At 42.0% G+C, this 15,388-nt stretch overlaps 1 protein-coding gene across 3 annotated transcripts in view; it reads left to right on the forward strand.

The window, feature by feature from the left end:
- Nucleotides 1–15,388, forward strand: part of FOCAD (focadhesin) — a 302,554-nt gene that overhangs the window by 225,278 nt on the left and 61,888 nt on the right. For all 3 annotated transcript variants that reach the window (XM_004761826.3, XM_045079668.1, XM_013061093.2), the window contains 3 exons: nucleotides 4,945–5,033; nucleotides 8,276–8,320; nucleotides 13,457–13,565. In XM_004761826.3, the coding sequence (XP_004761883.1) occupies nucleotides 4,945–5,033; nucleotides 8,276–8,320; nucleotides 13,457–13,565 (243 nt within the window). The remainder of the gene's footprint in view (nucleotides 1–4,944; nucleotides 5,034–8,275; nucleotides 8,321–13,456; nucleotides 13,566–15,388) is intronic.

Raw genomic sequence — 15,388 nt, forward strand, 5'->3', positions numbered from 1 at the left:
AGGAACTCCCGTGTTTACCAAGCTGTCCAAGGTCATTTTAACATAGACTGTCAACCACACTAGCGTTCTAGATGGTTCCCCAAACTGCACTGGAATTCACATTTGGAGGATGTCCTTTTAGAACCCTCGTTCCCTTTGGCTTAGCTTCCACACATTTTTGCTCCAGGTGGCATCTGGGCACTTGGTTTTGAGCAGGTCCATGAGTGAAGGAATGTGTATTACATAAACATACCCGTAACCAGTTAAGGTTTTTAATTCAAGAAGAGTGAGATCAGAGTATGCTCTTTTTCTCACATCTGTTTGCCTCGATGTGATTTTCCAAGGCTTTCCTTCAGCAAACACGTATAGACCCCCTTTCACTGGCCAGGTCTGTGCCAGGTGTGTGGGATACGAAGGAGACTGAAACTCTCCTTCCTCTCTGGGTGCTTCCAGCCCAGTGTGGGAGACTGACACGGCCACCAGCAATTTTAATGCAACATCTTTGAGGCTTTAGAATAACTCCTGCTGCAGCATGAACTGAGAATTTTATTTAGCTCTTAGCATAAGGAAGGCTAGATCGAACAGGATGGAGGTAAAACTCATGCAGATGACTTGCCATTGATTTAAAAAAAAAACCCACCTCCACAGTTATTTTTTATAATAAGGGATACTGTTTATTGAGCAACTAGTGTGTGCCCAACACTTAGCATGTATTATTTCAATGAATCTTCATAGTAACCCTTTGAAGTGAGATGTTAACCCCACGTATAATGGGCTTCCAGACGAAAAAGCAGAGTTAGCTAGGAAAGTAAAACAGCGGTGCAAAACCCAACAGTCACAACTGTCGGGCTCTAGGGAAAGGAGCTGGAACTTCCCCTGGATTTGTCTGTCCCCAGAGCCTCAGCCTTGCAGCATGCACTTTCCCTGGCACTGTCGTTAGTCATAACAACAAATCATGCAAATTGGTTTACTCAGCCAGCTGAGTATTTTTAGTAATGCAGGTCAATTATTCTGCCTTTCTGCTGTTGTAGGTACTAGTGTGCCTCTTTGCTTATTTATCATTTATAACACTTTTTACTTTGGATCTCTCAGTTCCGCTGAGAATTGTTGACAATAGAAATGAAACTCAAATTGTAGACTCTAAGGTTTTTGCTATCATTTAAAAGTACAGGAAAGCTTTTAGGGAATCACTATTATTTGAAAGCACACTGATGCATTTTAATTGTTTTGAGTTTTTTTTTAAATGAGCCCAGCCACTTAAACTGAATTTATGGTATCTTAAGAGAATTAGAGCAACTGCCAGACTCCTTGTCTATATCCAGAATTTCTGGAGGATCCTTCTTCTAGACAAGAGTTACAGTCACTTCCCTATGGTGCTAGACATATTTTGTAGCATTGAACCAGAGGATCGTTTAGAGGAGGCATGTTTTATTCAGTTAAGCCTAGGAGACATGTTGAAAGATACACTTCATATTATTTCCTGGAGGTTGATTATGATGTGAGTAAATCTGAGATCTGAGCAGCACCAGTGGGTTTAGATTGGGCATCTGCTTCCAGCCTTACCTGATTTGCCCACAAGAACATTGGAATTTGAATTTTAAGCGTATCAATGTGGTTGACATGGGGAGGTCTTTGGCCTTCTTCCCATTAAAATTGAAAATGCAATAGATACATTGGATTGATAGTTCAGAGGCTATTTTGATAAGGAGGCCTCTCCAGCCATCTTTGCCTTGGTGCCCGTGTGGGATGCTGACCTGGTTAACATCTCCAGCCTTTGTGGAAAGGGCTCTTGTGCATATGACCTCAACCTGGAGAGAGGACTTAGAGATCAGGTTGACTGCAGACATTTGCTTCCTGAGTGGGTCAGTTGGCTATCAAATAATTTGAAATCAAAACCAGGGTCAGGAATTGCAACCCCCAGTTTATTTCTCTCTGACCCCTGGTAGGAGTTGTTCATTCTTAACGTCTGCACCCTTAACCCCAGAAGCCGAAGTGACAGAGATGGGGCCCGCTATGACCTACACCCAGAGACTCCAGGGGCAAAGTGGGTCTGAATACACAGCATCACACAGACTGGGTGGAAAGGGGGAGAGAGATGTTCCAGAAGGGAGGATTGAGAGGAGCGAGAGACTTTGGAAGAAGAAATAAGAAATATACTTAGTTATGTCTATGGATATACTAGGTTATAGCTCTAGAAGAGAGTAGAAACGTAGGCCTTCTCAATAGGCTGCACATATACTGAGCTCTTTTGTTTTTTTGGTTTATTTCTAAGCAGATTTTGAACGTTTTCATGTCCTCCTGCTTTTCCTGTTTGGAAAAACATTAGGCAACTAAGTGTTCCTAGGAGTAAAGGGGCTAATTTAAGAAGCGTAAATAACAGGGATAGGCACAAAATACCATTTTCTAGTTATAGTAACCCTCCCTCTGGGAGGTCAGTATCAGTATTAATAAGTATTAATATTAATGTTTTTCCTATTTGTTCACCTCTGATACTTGCTCTGGGAGACAGAGGGGAGAATGAAAGGGCCAGGATTCTATCTTTGAAACACGGAGATGAGTAAAGTAAATGGAAATGATAAAGGGTGTGAAGAGGATGCCCATCAGATCTCGAGTGTCTGAGCTGGTCGGCCCCAGGGCACTGAGGGCTGGAAGTTGTGCTCAAGTACAAGGACCTCTTAGACGGATCGACGGTCTTTGCCTTCAGTGGGCTCACAGGCTGGTGCAAGCTGAGAGTTTATATATATTCATGAGAGATCATTTCCTAAGAAGATAATAAAGGGAGGTGGGATTTTTGTTGTTGTTGTTACCAGTAGACCTGGTATGGTAGCTATGTGTTAGCAGCCACCATACTGAACAGGTATTTTCCCACATGATTTCGTGTGGTGCTCTAATGGCATGAGCTAGCTGTTAGCTACATTTTACAAATGAGGAAATTGACGTGTAGAGAGATGAAGTCACTTGGCTGAATTTACACAGCAAGTAAGTGGAAATGGCCTGAGATCAGGGCATTCTAATTCCAGAGCCCACATCCTTCCCCGCCCCCGCAAGCTGTATTGCTTCCCTCTCTACAGTTTATATGGAGATATACTGTTCTTCTGTGGAACATACATTGGGACTTTACTTTTCACTTTATCTTATTATTATTTTTTAAGTAAGCTCCACACCCAGCATGGGGCTTGAACTCACAACCCTGAGATAGCGCACGCTCTACTGACTGAGCCAGCCAGGCGCTCCCATACCTTAGAACTCTAAAATCAGTAAGAGAAAGACAACCAATAGAAAAATGGACACATGGGGGCACCTGGGTGGCACAGTGGGTTGAGTGTCAGACTCATTTCAGCTGAGGTTGCGGTCTCAGGGTGTGGGATTGAGTGTCAGGCTGTGTGCTCAGCGCAGAGTCTGCTTTTCTTTCTTCCTCTCCCTCTGCTCCTCCTCTTGGCACATATGCTGTCTCTCTCTCTCTCTCTCAAATAAATCTTTAAAAAAGAAAAAAAATGGACACAGTAGAAAATCTAAGTCAATAAACATTTGAAAAGATTTTCAATCTCATCGATAAACAGTGAAATGAAAATTCAAACCATAATAAACACTGTTTCGCACTTGCCAGAATAGTTAAAATTCATAGCCTGACAACTCCAAATGTTGGTGAGAAAGTGGAGTAGCTAGAACTTTTATTTTCACGGTTAGTGAGAACATAAGCTGCACAACCACTTGTGAAAGTGGCGTGATGTCACTCAGTAGCACAGTACATGGTGAGTTCTTGTCTAGTGTAGCGCTCATCAATAAACAAGTATTTTTCTTCCTTCTTTCCTTCCTCCCTCCCTCACTGCCTTTTTCTTTCATGATTTTATTTATCCATTCGAGAAAGAGCAAATGAGTGGGATGGGGGTGCAGAGCAAGAGGAAGAAGCAGACTCCCCACTGAGCTGGGAGCCCGATGCGGGATTTGATCCCAGGATTCTGAGAAGATGACCTGAGCTGAAATCAACAGTTGGACACTTAACCGAGACACCCAGGCACCCCCAAACCAGTATTTTAAGTACATTTAAAAAATGTAATTTCTGCTAGACTAGAGGGCAAAGGAGCTGATCAAAATAATCCTGAGGGTAAAAAAATAGAGCGGAAAAGAAATATCTGAAGCTTTTAGTAAGTCTTAAAGGGGTGATAGTAGTTATAGTTTTATTGTGTATAGTAGTTGAAAAGTGTGGTACCACTTTAATAAACTCATGAAATAAAAATGTCATGTACAGAAGTTTGAGAATAACTTTGGTTATATATGACCCGAATCTTAAGTGTTACATGAGTATCCTCATTTTCTCCCATTCTGTTACAGTACTGGTGCCCAGACCCCAATCTTGGTTTAGTGTCCATTAAAATTATCAGCTGCTGACAGAGGCAGATCATTATGATAAAGGTTTTTTGTTTGTTTTTTGTTTATTTGTTTGTTTTTAATGGGACCTATGGAATTCAAATCTTTTTAAAAATTTTTTTTTTTAAAATTTTATTTATTTATTTGACAGACAGAGAGCACAAGTAGGCAGAGAGGCAGGCAGAGAGAGAGAGGAGGAAGCAGGCTCCCCGCTGTGCAGAGAGCCCGATGTGGGGCTCAATCCCAGGACCCTGAGATCATGACCTGAGCCGAAGGCAGAGGCTTTAACCTACTAAGCCTCCCAGGCACCCCTCAAATCTGCTTTTAATGCGCTGTCCCATAATGAAGGGCTGTGCAGTCAGTTCCCCAAATCTGCAGCCGCTCCAGGATAAACTTCTCTGATGAGTGTTGAAATACCTGCATGGTGATGTACTTACCTCTCCTCCCATGTTCTTTTTTAATAATCTGACATTTTATTACGAACACTGGAGGCCAGTGGGGGAAGGCTGTTACATCAGTGATCAGTGTTTACAAAGAACTGTTAAGGTCGTTTCTGCCATAGAGTTTGCACGCTGATCTATGCTGTGTGTCCTGCAGGGCAGGACCGGAGAGTTGGACTTGCAGCTGAAACATGGGAAGGAAGGCCCCGAGGAGGTGCAGTACAAAAAAGGCACCGCCTGGCTCTGGTAAGGGGATGGCTTTCTGCTGCTCATCGTTCCTCATGGGAAACAACCAATGTGGGGTGGGGCGGGGGGGAGGGGCACTGTTTAAAAGCTTGTGTGGGGAATTTTAACTTATATACAGGCTGGAAGGTGAAGAGACTGAAGATCTGATAGGTGGATTTTCCAACTCTAACAAGTAGAGCTTTATTCATAGGTTTTAATTATTTTTAAAATGGCCTTCTAAAGCAGCATGAAAATGGGTTGCTTTTCCCTTTTTTTTTTTTTTAATTCCCTGTAACTGATTATTCCATATGCTTTCAGAGGAAAAATTCTGTTTTCCCACTCAATTCATTGTCTTCCTAACATCTCCCATGTCATCAAGGAATGCTCTTCTACTCCCACGCTCCCCCCACTTTCCCCAAGACATTTTCATTATTAGGAGCAACTTTAAGGTGTCAGGGTTTTAATTTCTTTGGCAGACATCCCCAAGTGAATTCCCACTATATTAGCTAGAAATGTGTAAGTGCTGGCACATTAAAAGCAATTTAAATTGTTACATGGGTTAGGAAGAATACCTTGTCAGATTAATGTGGCAGCAACCTAAATCTAGGTAAAGTGCCTAGAATCTAAATTGCTTTACCTGCAGCGGCCAGGTTTCTTGAATCTAAGAATCTATTCAAAGCTTACTGAAGTTTAGGTTTTGGTTTACTGATAATTGGCATTTGTAGAAAAGCAGAAGCTGTATGTGCCTGTGTGTATGTTTAAGCAATTCTATTCTAAGTTACATTTCCTAGATGAACTTTCAAAATGGCGACACAGTTTAAAACATTAGGACATCGAATTCAAGATTAGAGGTTAAGGATTTGGATTTCACTTCCTCTTTGTGATTCTCTTTTACATATAGTTTGAGGTTCATCTTCTAAAATGATCATTTGGTGGGGGTCGTGTATTGGTTGTGTATCTCCAAAATACCTAAGGAGAGATGGAATGAAGAAAGTGACAGAAAGATGGGCATCTTGAGATTTTGACAGTGAATAACTTAAAGTATGAACTTCCCGTTCACTAAGATGGGGAAGACAGTAGAAAAGCAGGTCTCCGTGGGGTAGGAATCAGATTTGGGTCTTGCTAGTTAGACCTCCAATTTGGAGATATCAGGTAGGTCATTGCCCATGTGAGTCTAGGGTTTGGGGATGAGATCAGGGCTAAAAATATAAATTTGGGTATTATCAACATGTCAGCTGCATTTAAAACCATGATTCTGGATGAGATTGTCTAAGGCATAAGTAAAGATAGAGAAAAGGTCAGAGGACAGAGCTCCAGAGCAGTTCAACATTTAGATACGGGGCAGATGAAGGGAAAGTAGTGAGTCAGTGATGTGGGAAGAAAACCAAGAGAGAATGGAATCTGAAACCAAGGAAAGAAAGTGTTTCGAGAAAGGAAAAACCAGTTGTGTCCAGGGTTGCTGTGAGGCAGCAAAAGGTAGAGACTGAGAACTAGGAAAGACTTGGTCTCTTGAAAGTGCTTGGCAGCCATTATAGGAGCTGTTTTAGTGGAGCTGTGGGGACAAAAGCCAGATTATAGAAGGGTCTAAAAAGAGTGGAAGGAGATGAACTATCTTAAATAAGTTCTAATGTATGAGAAGTAGCAAAATGGGGCAGTCACTGGAGAGTGTTTTCTTCCTTGAAGATGGTAGGTATTATAGTATGTTCACCTGCTAAGGAGAGTTATACAAGTAGTGAAGGAACAGTTGGTGCAGCAGACAGAGCAGGCAGTAAGAGGTGGGCCTAGTTGAAGGTTTGGCCTAGCATAGAACTATAGGCAGGTCATCATTTGTAAAAATTCCCCACTGACCAGTAAAAAAAAAAACCCACACTGAATGCAGCATACTCCATTTAGGAAGACTGAGATAGGACAATATATTCTAATTTAATTTTATTTTATAAAAATATTTATTTATTTGACAGAGAGAGAGAGAGTACATAGAGGGAAAAGGAGAAGCAGACTCCCTGCTGAGCAATGACCCGGACATGGGCCTTGATCCCAGGAACCTGAGATCATGACCTGAGCTGAAGCTAGCCACTTAACTGACTGAGTTACCCAGGTGCTCCCTAGGACAATATATTTTAGAGAAATTTATTGTCAAATAGTTTATAGAATGCAGGATTATAGTCTGTAGGAACAGTGTTTGCAGCTGTTTCAAAAACTTGGCTGTGAAGATCAAGTCATTCTCAGACACTGCAGATAGCTAAGATTTTAAAAATATTTCTAGTGAAAATAATGCAGCTATAACATTTGCAAAATTTTATGTTTATAAAAAGTTTGAACTTAAGAAACTTAAGGTGTATAGTGAAAATACTTACGATTGCTTCTTCAAAATGTAAATATGGCAGTCCATGGTTGTTCTTGATCTCAAGGCTTTTATGGTGAAAAGAGATTTTATCTTGTGAATATTTGAATTGAGTACATCGTCTTCCAATCCACATGTGTAATTATTTTTTTTCAGCTCCAGAGTGATTTTAGAACCATTTTAATTTTATTTTCTGTAGTGATGATTCCATTAGCTACAATTTGGACATAGTAAATTGCTATTTTAGTGAGCTCTTCTGCCAAAAACGAGAGAATGTCTTAGTTTAGACTTAGTTTAGACTGCTGTACCATAGACTGGATGGATGACTTAAATAACAGATATTTCTCATGGTTCTGGAGGCTGGAAAATGCAGATCGAGGTACCGGAAGATTTGTGCTGGGGAGGGCCTGCTTCCTGGTTTGCGAGTGGCTGCCTTCTCCCTGTATTTTCAGAGGAAAGAGAGCAACCACTGTGTTTCTTCTGAACAAGGGCGCTCATCCCCTCACGAGCTCCCTACCCTCACGACCTCCCCAAGGCCTCACCTCCAAACGCTCTACATGGGGTGTGGAGATTGTAACATATGAGTTTGGGGGGGAACACAAACTTTCAGCCCATAGCAGAATAAAACATAAGGGACACCTGTACAGCCACCGCTCAGTTTAAGAGGTGACACCATCGTGATGCTGCCTGCATGTCGCTCCTTGGTTACCGTCACCTTCTTTCCTGCCTCCAGTAAGTGACCTAAGAAACAGGCAGGGGGAAAGTCCTTGAAGGAAAGCCTCCATTGCAGTTTTTTCACCTTACACTAAAGTTCCACATATGTCGTTTTAGGATTTGGAGCTATTGCCACAGGTAAGCAAAAAGATTGGGTTCTTACTCCAACATAAATAACTGCACCTAATTTCAATCTTTATTGCAGGGTCCGAGACATGTTGACGGAGGAGATCACCAAGGCGGTGGCCAAGTAAGATTCTCTTACCAAAAATTTTGTTTAAACATTTTTTTTTTTTTCCTGGCAGGTGCATACCATTTCTCCCTTTAGGGTATGTCCTAACTTTAAGAATTTTAAAGGATTTTTTCTTTTCTTTTTTTTATAAATCAGTTGTTATCCTTTCTTCTGTTAATTCTTAAGTTCATGTATTTTTTGTGAGAATATGCAGGAATCAATACAAACATGACTTTGACATCAAGAGTCTCTGAGGTCGTGCCCTTGTTGTACACCTAACAGTGCCCCGTGCTTTGACTTAGATTTAAAGGATTCTCACTTGGTTTGGGGCGGGGGTGGGGGCTGCTGAGGGAAGGAGAAATTCTTGCTAATGTGAATTATGTGGGTTCTGCAAATAGGTTATTAAATCTCAACTGTGAGCCAGGAAATAAATCAGAGTACTACCTCCTTTCATTCCCTTTGTGTTCCTGCGTCCAGGATATCTAAAAATTGAATTTTTAAATACCTAAAACGAGCATGAAGACTCATGAAAATGGCAGTTTCAATCATGACCTTATGGTTATTTTAACAAAAATAACAAGTATTACCACCTTGAGGCTTTTTATTTATCTTAAGCCAACTCTCAACAGAAAATTACACCCTAATGAACTTGCTGGAACAATCTCTTCAGGTTCCTTTGCTAACAAGCTGAGTAATTGTTTCTGGCAGTAAGTTACGTGTCAGTTACCACCGCTTCTCCCTTCCACTGTCACCTTTAGCTGCTGCCCTTTCTGTAGGACTTCCTTTATTCTTATCCACCAAATGACGTGGATTGACCTTTGACCTGGAGGATTTCATGTGTCCGCATTATCTAGACATATTTAATTGTAGTATAGCTTATCCCTATCGTGTCCCAGAGCCTTCTGTGGCTAAATAGGTTTTCCTCTAGGGTAAAAACAAAAACAAAGAACATGATCTACCTGAGAGTTCGCTTTCTACCAGTAATTTCTTTTTTTTTTTTTTTTTTTTTTTTTTTTTTTTTTTTTAAAGATTTTATTTATTTATTTGACAGGCAGAGATCACAAGTAGGCAGAGAGGCAGGCAGAGAGAGAGGAAGAAGCAGGCTCCCTGCTGAGCAGAGAGCCCGATGTGGGGCTCGATCCCAGGACCCTGGGACCATGATCTGAGCCAAAGACAGAGGCTTTAACCCACTGAGCCACCCAGGTGCCCCTCTACCAGTAATTTCTTAAGCAGGCACGTAATGGTGAAGTCTGATCGCAGTACATGATCACTATTCGGCCTCATGTCTTCTGAATAAAGGGAGATAGAAGTGGTAATCCTCCCTTGCACTCAGTTCTGTGGGAGGCACTGGGAAATATCTGTTGACATATCTGTTGACAAAGTGAAAACTAAAGTACAGAGAGGCTTCGCTAGGGACTCATTTGTGTCTGCTTATCCAGTTTGGTGAATTGCAGACACAGTGGGGGAGCCCTCAGCTGCATATGGAAGGGAGGGGGTGCTGGGTCAGGGGCTGTCTTTGACCTTTACCTATAGTAGTTTGTTCCATTATGTAGCCTACTTACATCCTGTTAAAAAGAGTGCTCTGACATTTGCAGCAAAAACCGTAAATGTTGAAGAATCTAGCAGCTTTCTATTAGACTATAATTTTTGCCTCTCTAGTAGCTTTTGCATTTTCCATTCTAAAATTTTATTTCAACAAGATTTTAATCTTCAGATTTGCAAAGCATCGTTTCATGACTAATACCTAGGAAGAGTGTGTTCACATTCTCAGTGGTAGGGAATAAAAATAATTCATGTTTTCATGGTGCTAAACCTTTTCATCAAAGATTTCAAAGTATTTTATAGACCTTATCTTATTAAAGCAATGCTGACAATAGTAGGTATGACAGCAAGCGAGGTTCGGAGTCTGAGAGATTAATGATAGTTCAGGAGGAAAAAAATTACTCTGTTGCCCTCTCTTTACTTTTTCCCACTGGCTTCCTCCAACCATGGGAGGACCCTACCACCACCTGCTGCCAGCTTAGCCTTCCCTTTCTTAGATCATGGCTGCCACAGGCTGGTTTGGACCATTGTAAGACTCACTTTGTTCTGAGCTGCAAGTTAAATGCAGTCACAGGATTAGACTGATTTGCTCATTTAAGAGCAGTTTTAAACCATCAAGGATAGGGCTCAGGGAGAATCAGAACACAGATAAACCCCAGTGATTGATATAAGTTTATTTTCATTATTATTAATGAAATAGATCTGAACCCAAAGATGAAAATCCCCAAAGGACGGGTTCACTTTACTAATATATAATGTAATACTTCGTCCCTAAGAAAGCATTCTTGTAGCTCATCCTTCCCTGTGCTTTTTAATTAGGTTAATGGCATCAGTTTGTTCCAAAGGACAGTTTAATTAAAATGCTAGTGGTGTTGCCTAGATAAATACTGTACTGATGCTGACATGTTATTATGCAAATTAGTTACCACTGCCTGACCGGTAGGGGATAGTTATTTGATCCACAAGCTGATGAGCTTTTGCTGAACCCAGTTGTAGATTTTCACCTGGCCAGCTCCTCCGTGAATTTTTTCACTAAGTATGTATCGAGTGTCTCCCCTTCATAAGTCACCGTGCTGGGCATGCAGGGAAGGCCAAGTTGACCAAAGGCTGTGCACAGCACCCTTGTGAAGTGTGTAGCTTGGCCTGAGCATTCACTGCATGGACTGTGATATACTTTTTTTCTATTCAAAGATTAATGTCCAAATAATGCAGTTAGTCTTCAAGCAAAGGTCTAATCCCTAGTGGCTTTGAATACATTTTTTTCCATTTTACAAGAACAATGCATGTTGGGGATGTCGAGACCAGTGGAACTTCTGAAACAAAATCATTTGAGGGCTCTGTTTTGAAATGGAGGCTAAATGTTCTTCTGGAATTTCAGGGTTACAGAAGGACTTTTCATGTCATCTTGTCTCATATCCTTGGATTTTTTTTATAAGTATTTATTTATTTATTTGGCACACAGAGAGAGAGAGAGATGGAGGGAAAGAACAAGCATAAGCAGGGGGAGTGGCAGGCAAAGGGAGAAGCAGGCTCCCCGCTGAGCAGGGATCCAGATGTGGGACCCCATCCCAGGATCCTGGGATCATAACCTCAGCCACCCAGGCACCCCTAATATCCTTGTTTTAAATGATTTGACACCCAGTTTCTGGTGACCATCTGAGTTTTTCTATAGGATAATAAAAACCAGGGATCAAATTGTGAGATCACTCAGAATTTGAAACTTTTTTTTTTTTTAAAGATTTTATTTATTTATCAGAGAGAGAGAGAGGGAGAGAACAAGCACAGGCAGACAGAATGGCAGGCAGAGGCAGAGGGAGAAGCAGGCTCCCCGCCATGCAAGGAGCCCAATGTGGGACTCGATCCCAGGACGCTGGGATCATGACCTGAGCCGAAGGCAGCTGCCTAACCAACTGAGCCACCCAGGCGTCCCTGAAACTTTTTTTTTCTTTCTTTTTTCACTATAACTTTAGGGATCGATGGCTGTTTTGTAGCAGGACAGGCTTCAGGATATTCTCAGCTAAAGGAAAGAGATCATATTAGAAATAGAAGATTTAATTTTGGTTTTGTTAAGTGATGTTATGGCTTAGGCACCTTGGAGTGCACAGACCTTGTCCAGCTTCCTGGTGGTTTTTTTTTAAATTATTATTATTATCCATATCCCAGTGATTCTCTTTGCAGAAGTCTAGCAAAACCTAGGTTGAAGGCATCTGCTTAACCTTCAGGTCTTCCTCCTAGTTTCTCTCCTCACCTCATCCCTCAATATAAACATTGTTGTGTTATCAAATTATGACAAGCCTTGCGGAGGAACGAATTAAGCAGGAGCGAACAGAATGAGCAAGTGCGCAAAGGAAGCCTTCACTGAGTTTAACCACCCCAAGGCGGAGCGGGAGAAGGCGGGAGGGATTCCATGGATAGGTAAATGGAGGAACTTGATCATGGCAAGTCCTGAATCCTGTTCTTACCCAGTGGAAACAAAAATGCAAGAACGTGTGTGCGTACTCACCTTTGAATACCCATAACTCACAGGTTCTGTGGTCATTGTGGCCTGGGACTGGAGGTCCTCGGCCTGCATGGGGAGCAGAGCTGGAAGTCTCCTCACTCCACAGATCTGTCCTGTTCTTGTACTGGGGTGAGCGGGAGTCATTCTAGCATGTACACACAGATTCATGTTCAGGTCTCAAATCCAGCTTTTGGGAAACAATCTCTGTAGTTATGGGAACCCCCCAACCAGGACAGAGTGGAACGTCCAAGGGCTTGGGTGCTCAGACAGAGGTGGCCAGCCAAGAGCCTCTCATCAGTGTCCCACTGAAGACTTTTCTTCTATAGAATCACGTTGGAATAATGGAAAAATATTAATTGTTCATTTTCAGGTGGTAAGTATATTTGAAAAGGTTCAGTTTTCTTGATACTAAATCCAGAAGTCACATTAAAGATTTTGTTGCTGTTCATAAAAAAAAAAAAAAAAAAAAAAAAAAAAAACACTATTTGGATAACAGGAGAGGGCAACTCTCCATCTCTCAATCTTATCTAGGGTCTCTAGGTTATATCACAAACTGCTTTTAAGGTTGCTTGTTTTGGCATCTCAAAGAAAAGAAGGGGAGGATAATGATAATTATAGTAACCAGCATGGCAGGTTGCTGGCAAAGGGTGCTGTCCACACACCAGCGCCTGAGAAGAGCCAGAGGCCAGTTGCATTCTACTGTACTCATTCACACAGCTGTCTCCGCTCGTCTTTTCCACGCAAATCAATACAATTTATATTGGCCAAAGATGAAACAGAAAGACGCAACTTATGAAATGCCGCATCCAACGATGGAATAAAAACTTTAGAAAGAACGAACTTAGATACATGAGCTTAGATTTGTAGCGCCGCACCCCCCCCCCCCCATAAAAAAGCTGAATGAATGACCATACCCTTCGAGGAGAATAAGAAATCCACACCAGTGTCAGAAGAAGGCAAAAATATCAGGGCGCAAGCGGATGTGCGGGGCTACAGCTCTGAGGGAATGGAAGTGCTGTTTTGACCTCATCTGCCTTCTGTGTAATAACACCTTCTCTTTTCCCTGTTAATGCCCCCAAATCCTCTCTCGGAATTTTTTTCTTTTTGAACAGAGAGAGCCCAGTGGTCAAGGGCAACGCGCTGTTAGCCTTAAGCAGCCTCGCTGTGGTCGTATCCAAACACGAAGCCAGCCTTTCCTCAGACTCGGAGGGGGTTCCGGAGGTGAGTTAAGGGTGATTTGAACCAGTTGGGCACTGTTTGAAAACTGAGAAGCCTCTGTAAGCCTGGCCCCGAATTTATGAGGTTAGAGCCCATGCCTGCGGCAGCACGGTTAGACTGCTCCATGGGTCTTTACAGGGCGGGCGAGCTCTAGGGGCTCCTCAGACACTCTTCCTTGCTGCTTTTCTGTTTTGCTTTCTCCATCACAGTTAAGTGGTCATTTCCATTTGAAGGTACCAATTTTATGCAACAGGGGTTGTCTTTTTGTGATTACATCAGTGGTAACCAATCTTAGGAGGTTAACTAGGCTTACTGAAAGTGAACAATGCTGTCAAAAAATGATAAATAAGCAGCGTTTACTGACTGAAAAAAATTGTACTTTGCATTTTAATTGTAGATGTCAATGACAAAGTGCCTACTCGTTTTTGCAAGGCATTTATTTCTTAATTAAACATGTGGCGAGCTGGCCAATGTTCATTTCCAATGTACTTTTTCAGATAATTCATATCTGTCAAAATAAAAAGGCTTGGATTTATTCTTCTTTTAAGCCCCATTATCTAGTAGCTATCATTATCTGGAGACAATATAGCCAAATGGTTAAAAAACATAGGCTTTGGAGTAGGAGAGTCCTGTATTTAAATGCCAGTACTTGCACTTGCTAGCTCTGTGGTCTGTTTTTGGGTAACTTACCCTTGCAAAGCCCCTTCCCCCATCTGTAAAGTGGGGATAGAGGTACTCAACGGACAGGATTGCTCTGAGGATCAAATGAATGAATATTTGTAGAGCTCGACGGCTGGTGGATACTAGGTGCTCAGTCATAGTAACCATCATAGGACTTCTTGCTGCAAGAACCAGGCTTTTTTCAACGCCATTCAGCCTGTCTCTGTTCCCTCAGCTTGTCTTCTGGGCCATCCGTACTCTTTTTTCATGGTGGAGTTTTTTGTTTGCAAACAAAGGAACCAACTCACATCTAAATTAGAAAAGCAGAAAAATAGGGCATCCGGAAGTCCATGGAATTGAGGGCAAAGCTTAAAACTGGGTTTGGGGAAGAGCATTAGGCACAGGAAGTGATAGGAGAACCATCACAGCAGACGGACCACTGCCCCTGGGATGGATCTGCTCTGGTCATGTACTGTGCTTGTGTCACTCAAGATTTAGAGTCCCATGGGTCTCGTGCCCACCCCTTGGGTAGGTTGGATGGGTAGCTTCATTGAGCATTTAACCAAAGCTTCAAGTCCTGGAGGAGGGAATTCTCCAAAGGGTGCCATTACCAGTAAACCAGAGAGCAGAGGCTGTGTGGCAAAAGCTACAAACATATATAACCTGTGCGGAAGGGAAAGAGACCAGGCAATTATTGCATGAAGGATAAAAGTGTAGTTACCGTAAGAAAATTTAACTTTAAATGCACAATCTTACTTTAATGCTGAGAAAGGTGTTTTCTATCCTTGAAAGACGCATAGAGTACTTAGCAGAGACAACATGCTAAGTAGAATCTACGACCTAAAAAGTTAAAAGTGCCTTTCTAGGATCCCTGATTTGGGGCAGTCGAGCAGATAATTTGCCCCACTGATAACCAGGGGTCTAGCTCTGAGTTTGAGTTCCAGGCAATCTTATTCTTTATTTCCCCACTCTTTGGTTCTGTGCTAAAACACATAGTACACAAAACATGGAGAAGCCACACCACCTGGAGCTCTGCTTTTGTTCTTCATCGCCTTGTCTTTGGTTGTCAGCACAAATTCACTCCTTATTTGATGAACGTTGAGGCTTTCAAACTTGGTTCCAATCTGCATATGACTGAGAGCCAAACAGCCTGGGAAGAAGGCCTT

Source organism: Mustela putorius, unplaced genomic scaffold, assembly GCF_011764305.1.
Source record: "Mustela putorius furo isolate JIRA1106 unplaced genomic scaffold, ASM1176430v1.1 tig00000421_pilon_pilon_pilon, whole genome shotgun sequence".
Taxonomy (NCBI): domain Eukaryota; kingdom Metazoa; phylum Chordata; class Mammalia; order Carnivora; family Mustelidae; genus Mustela; species Mustela putorius.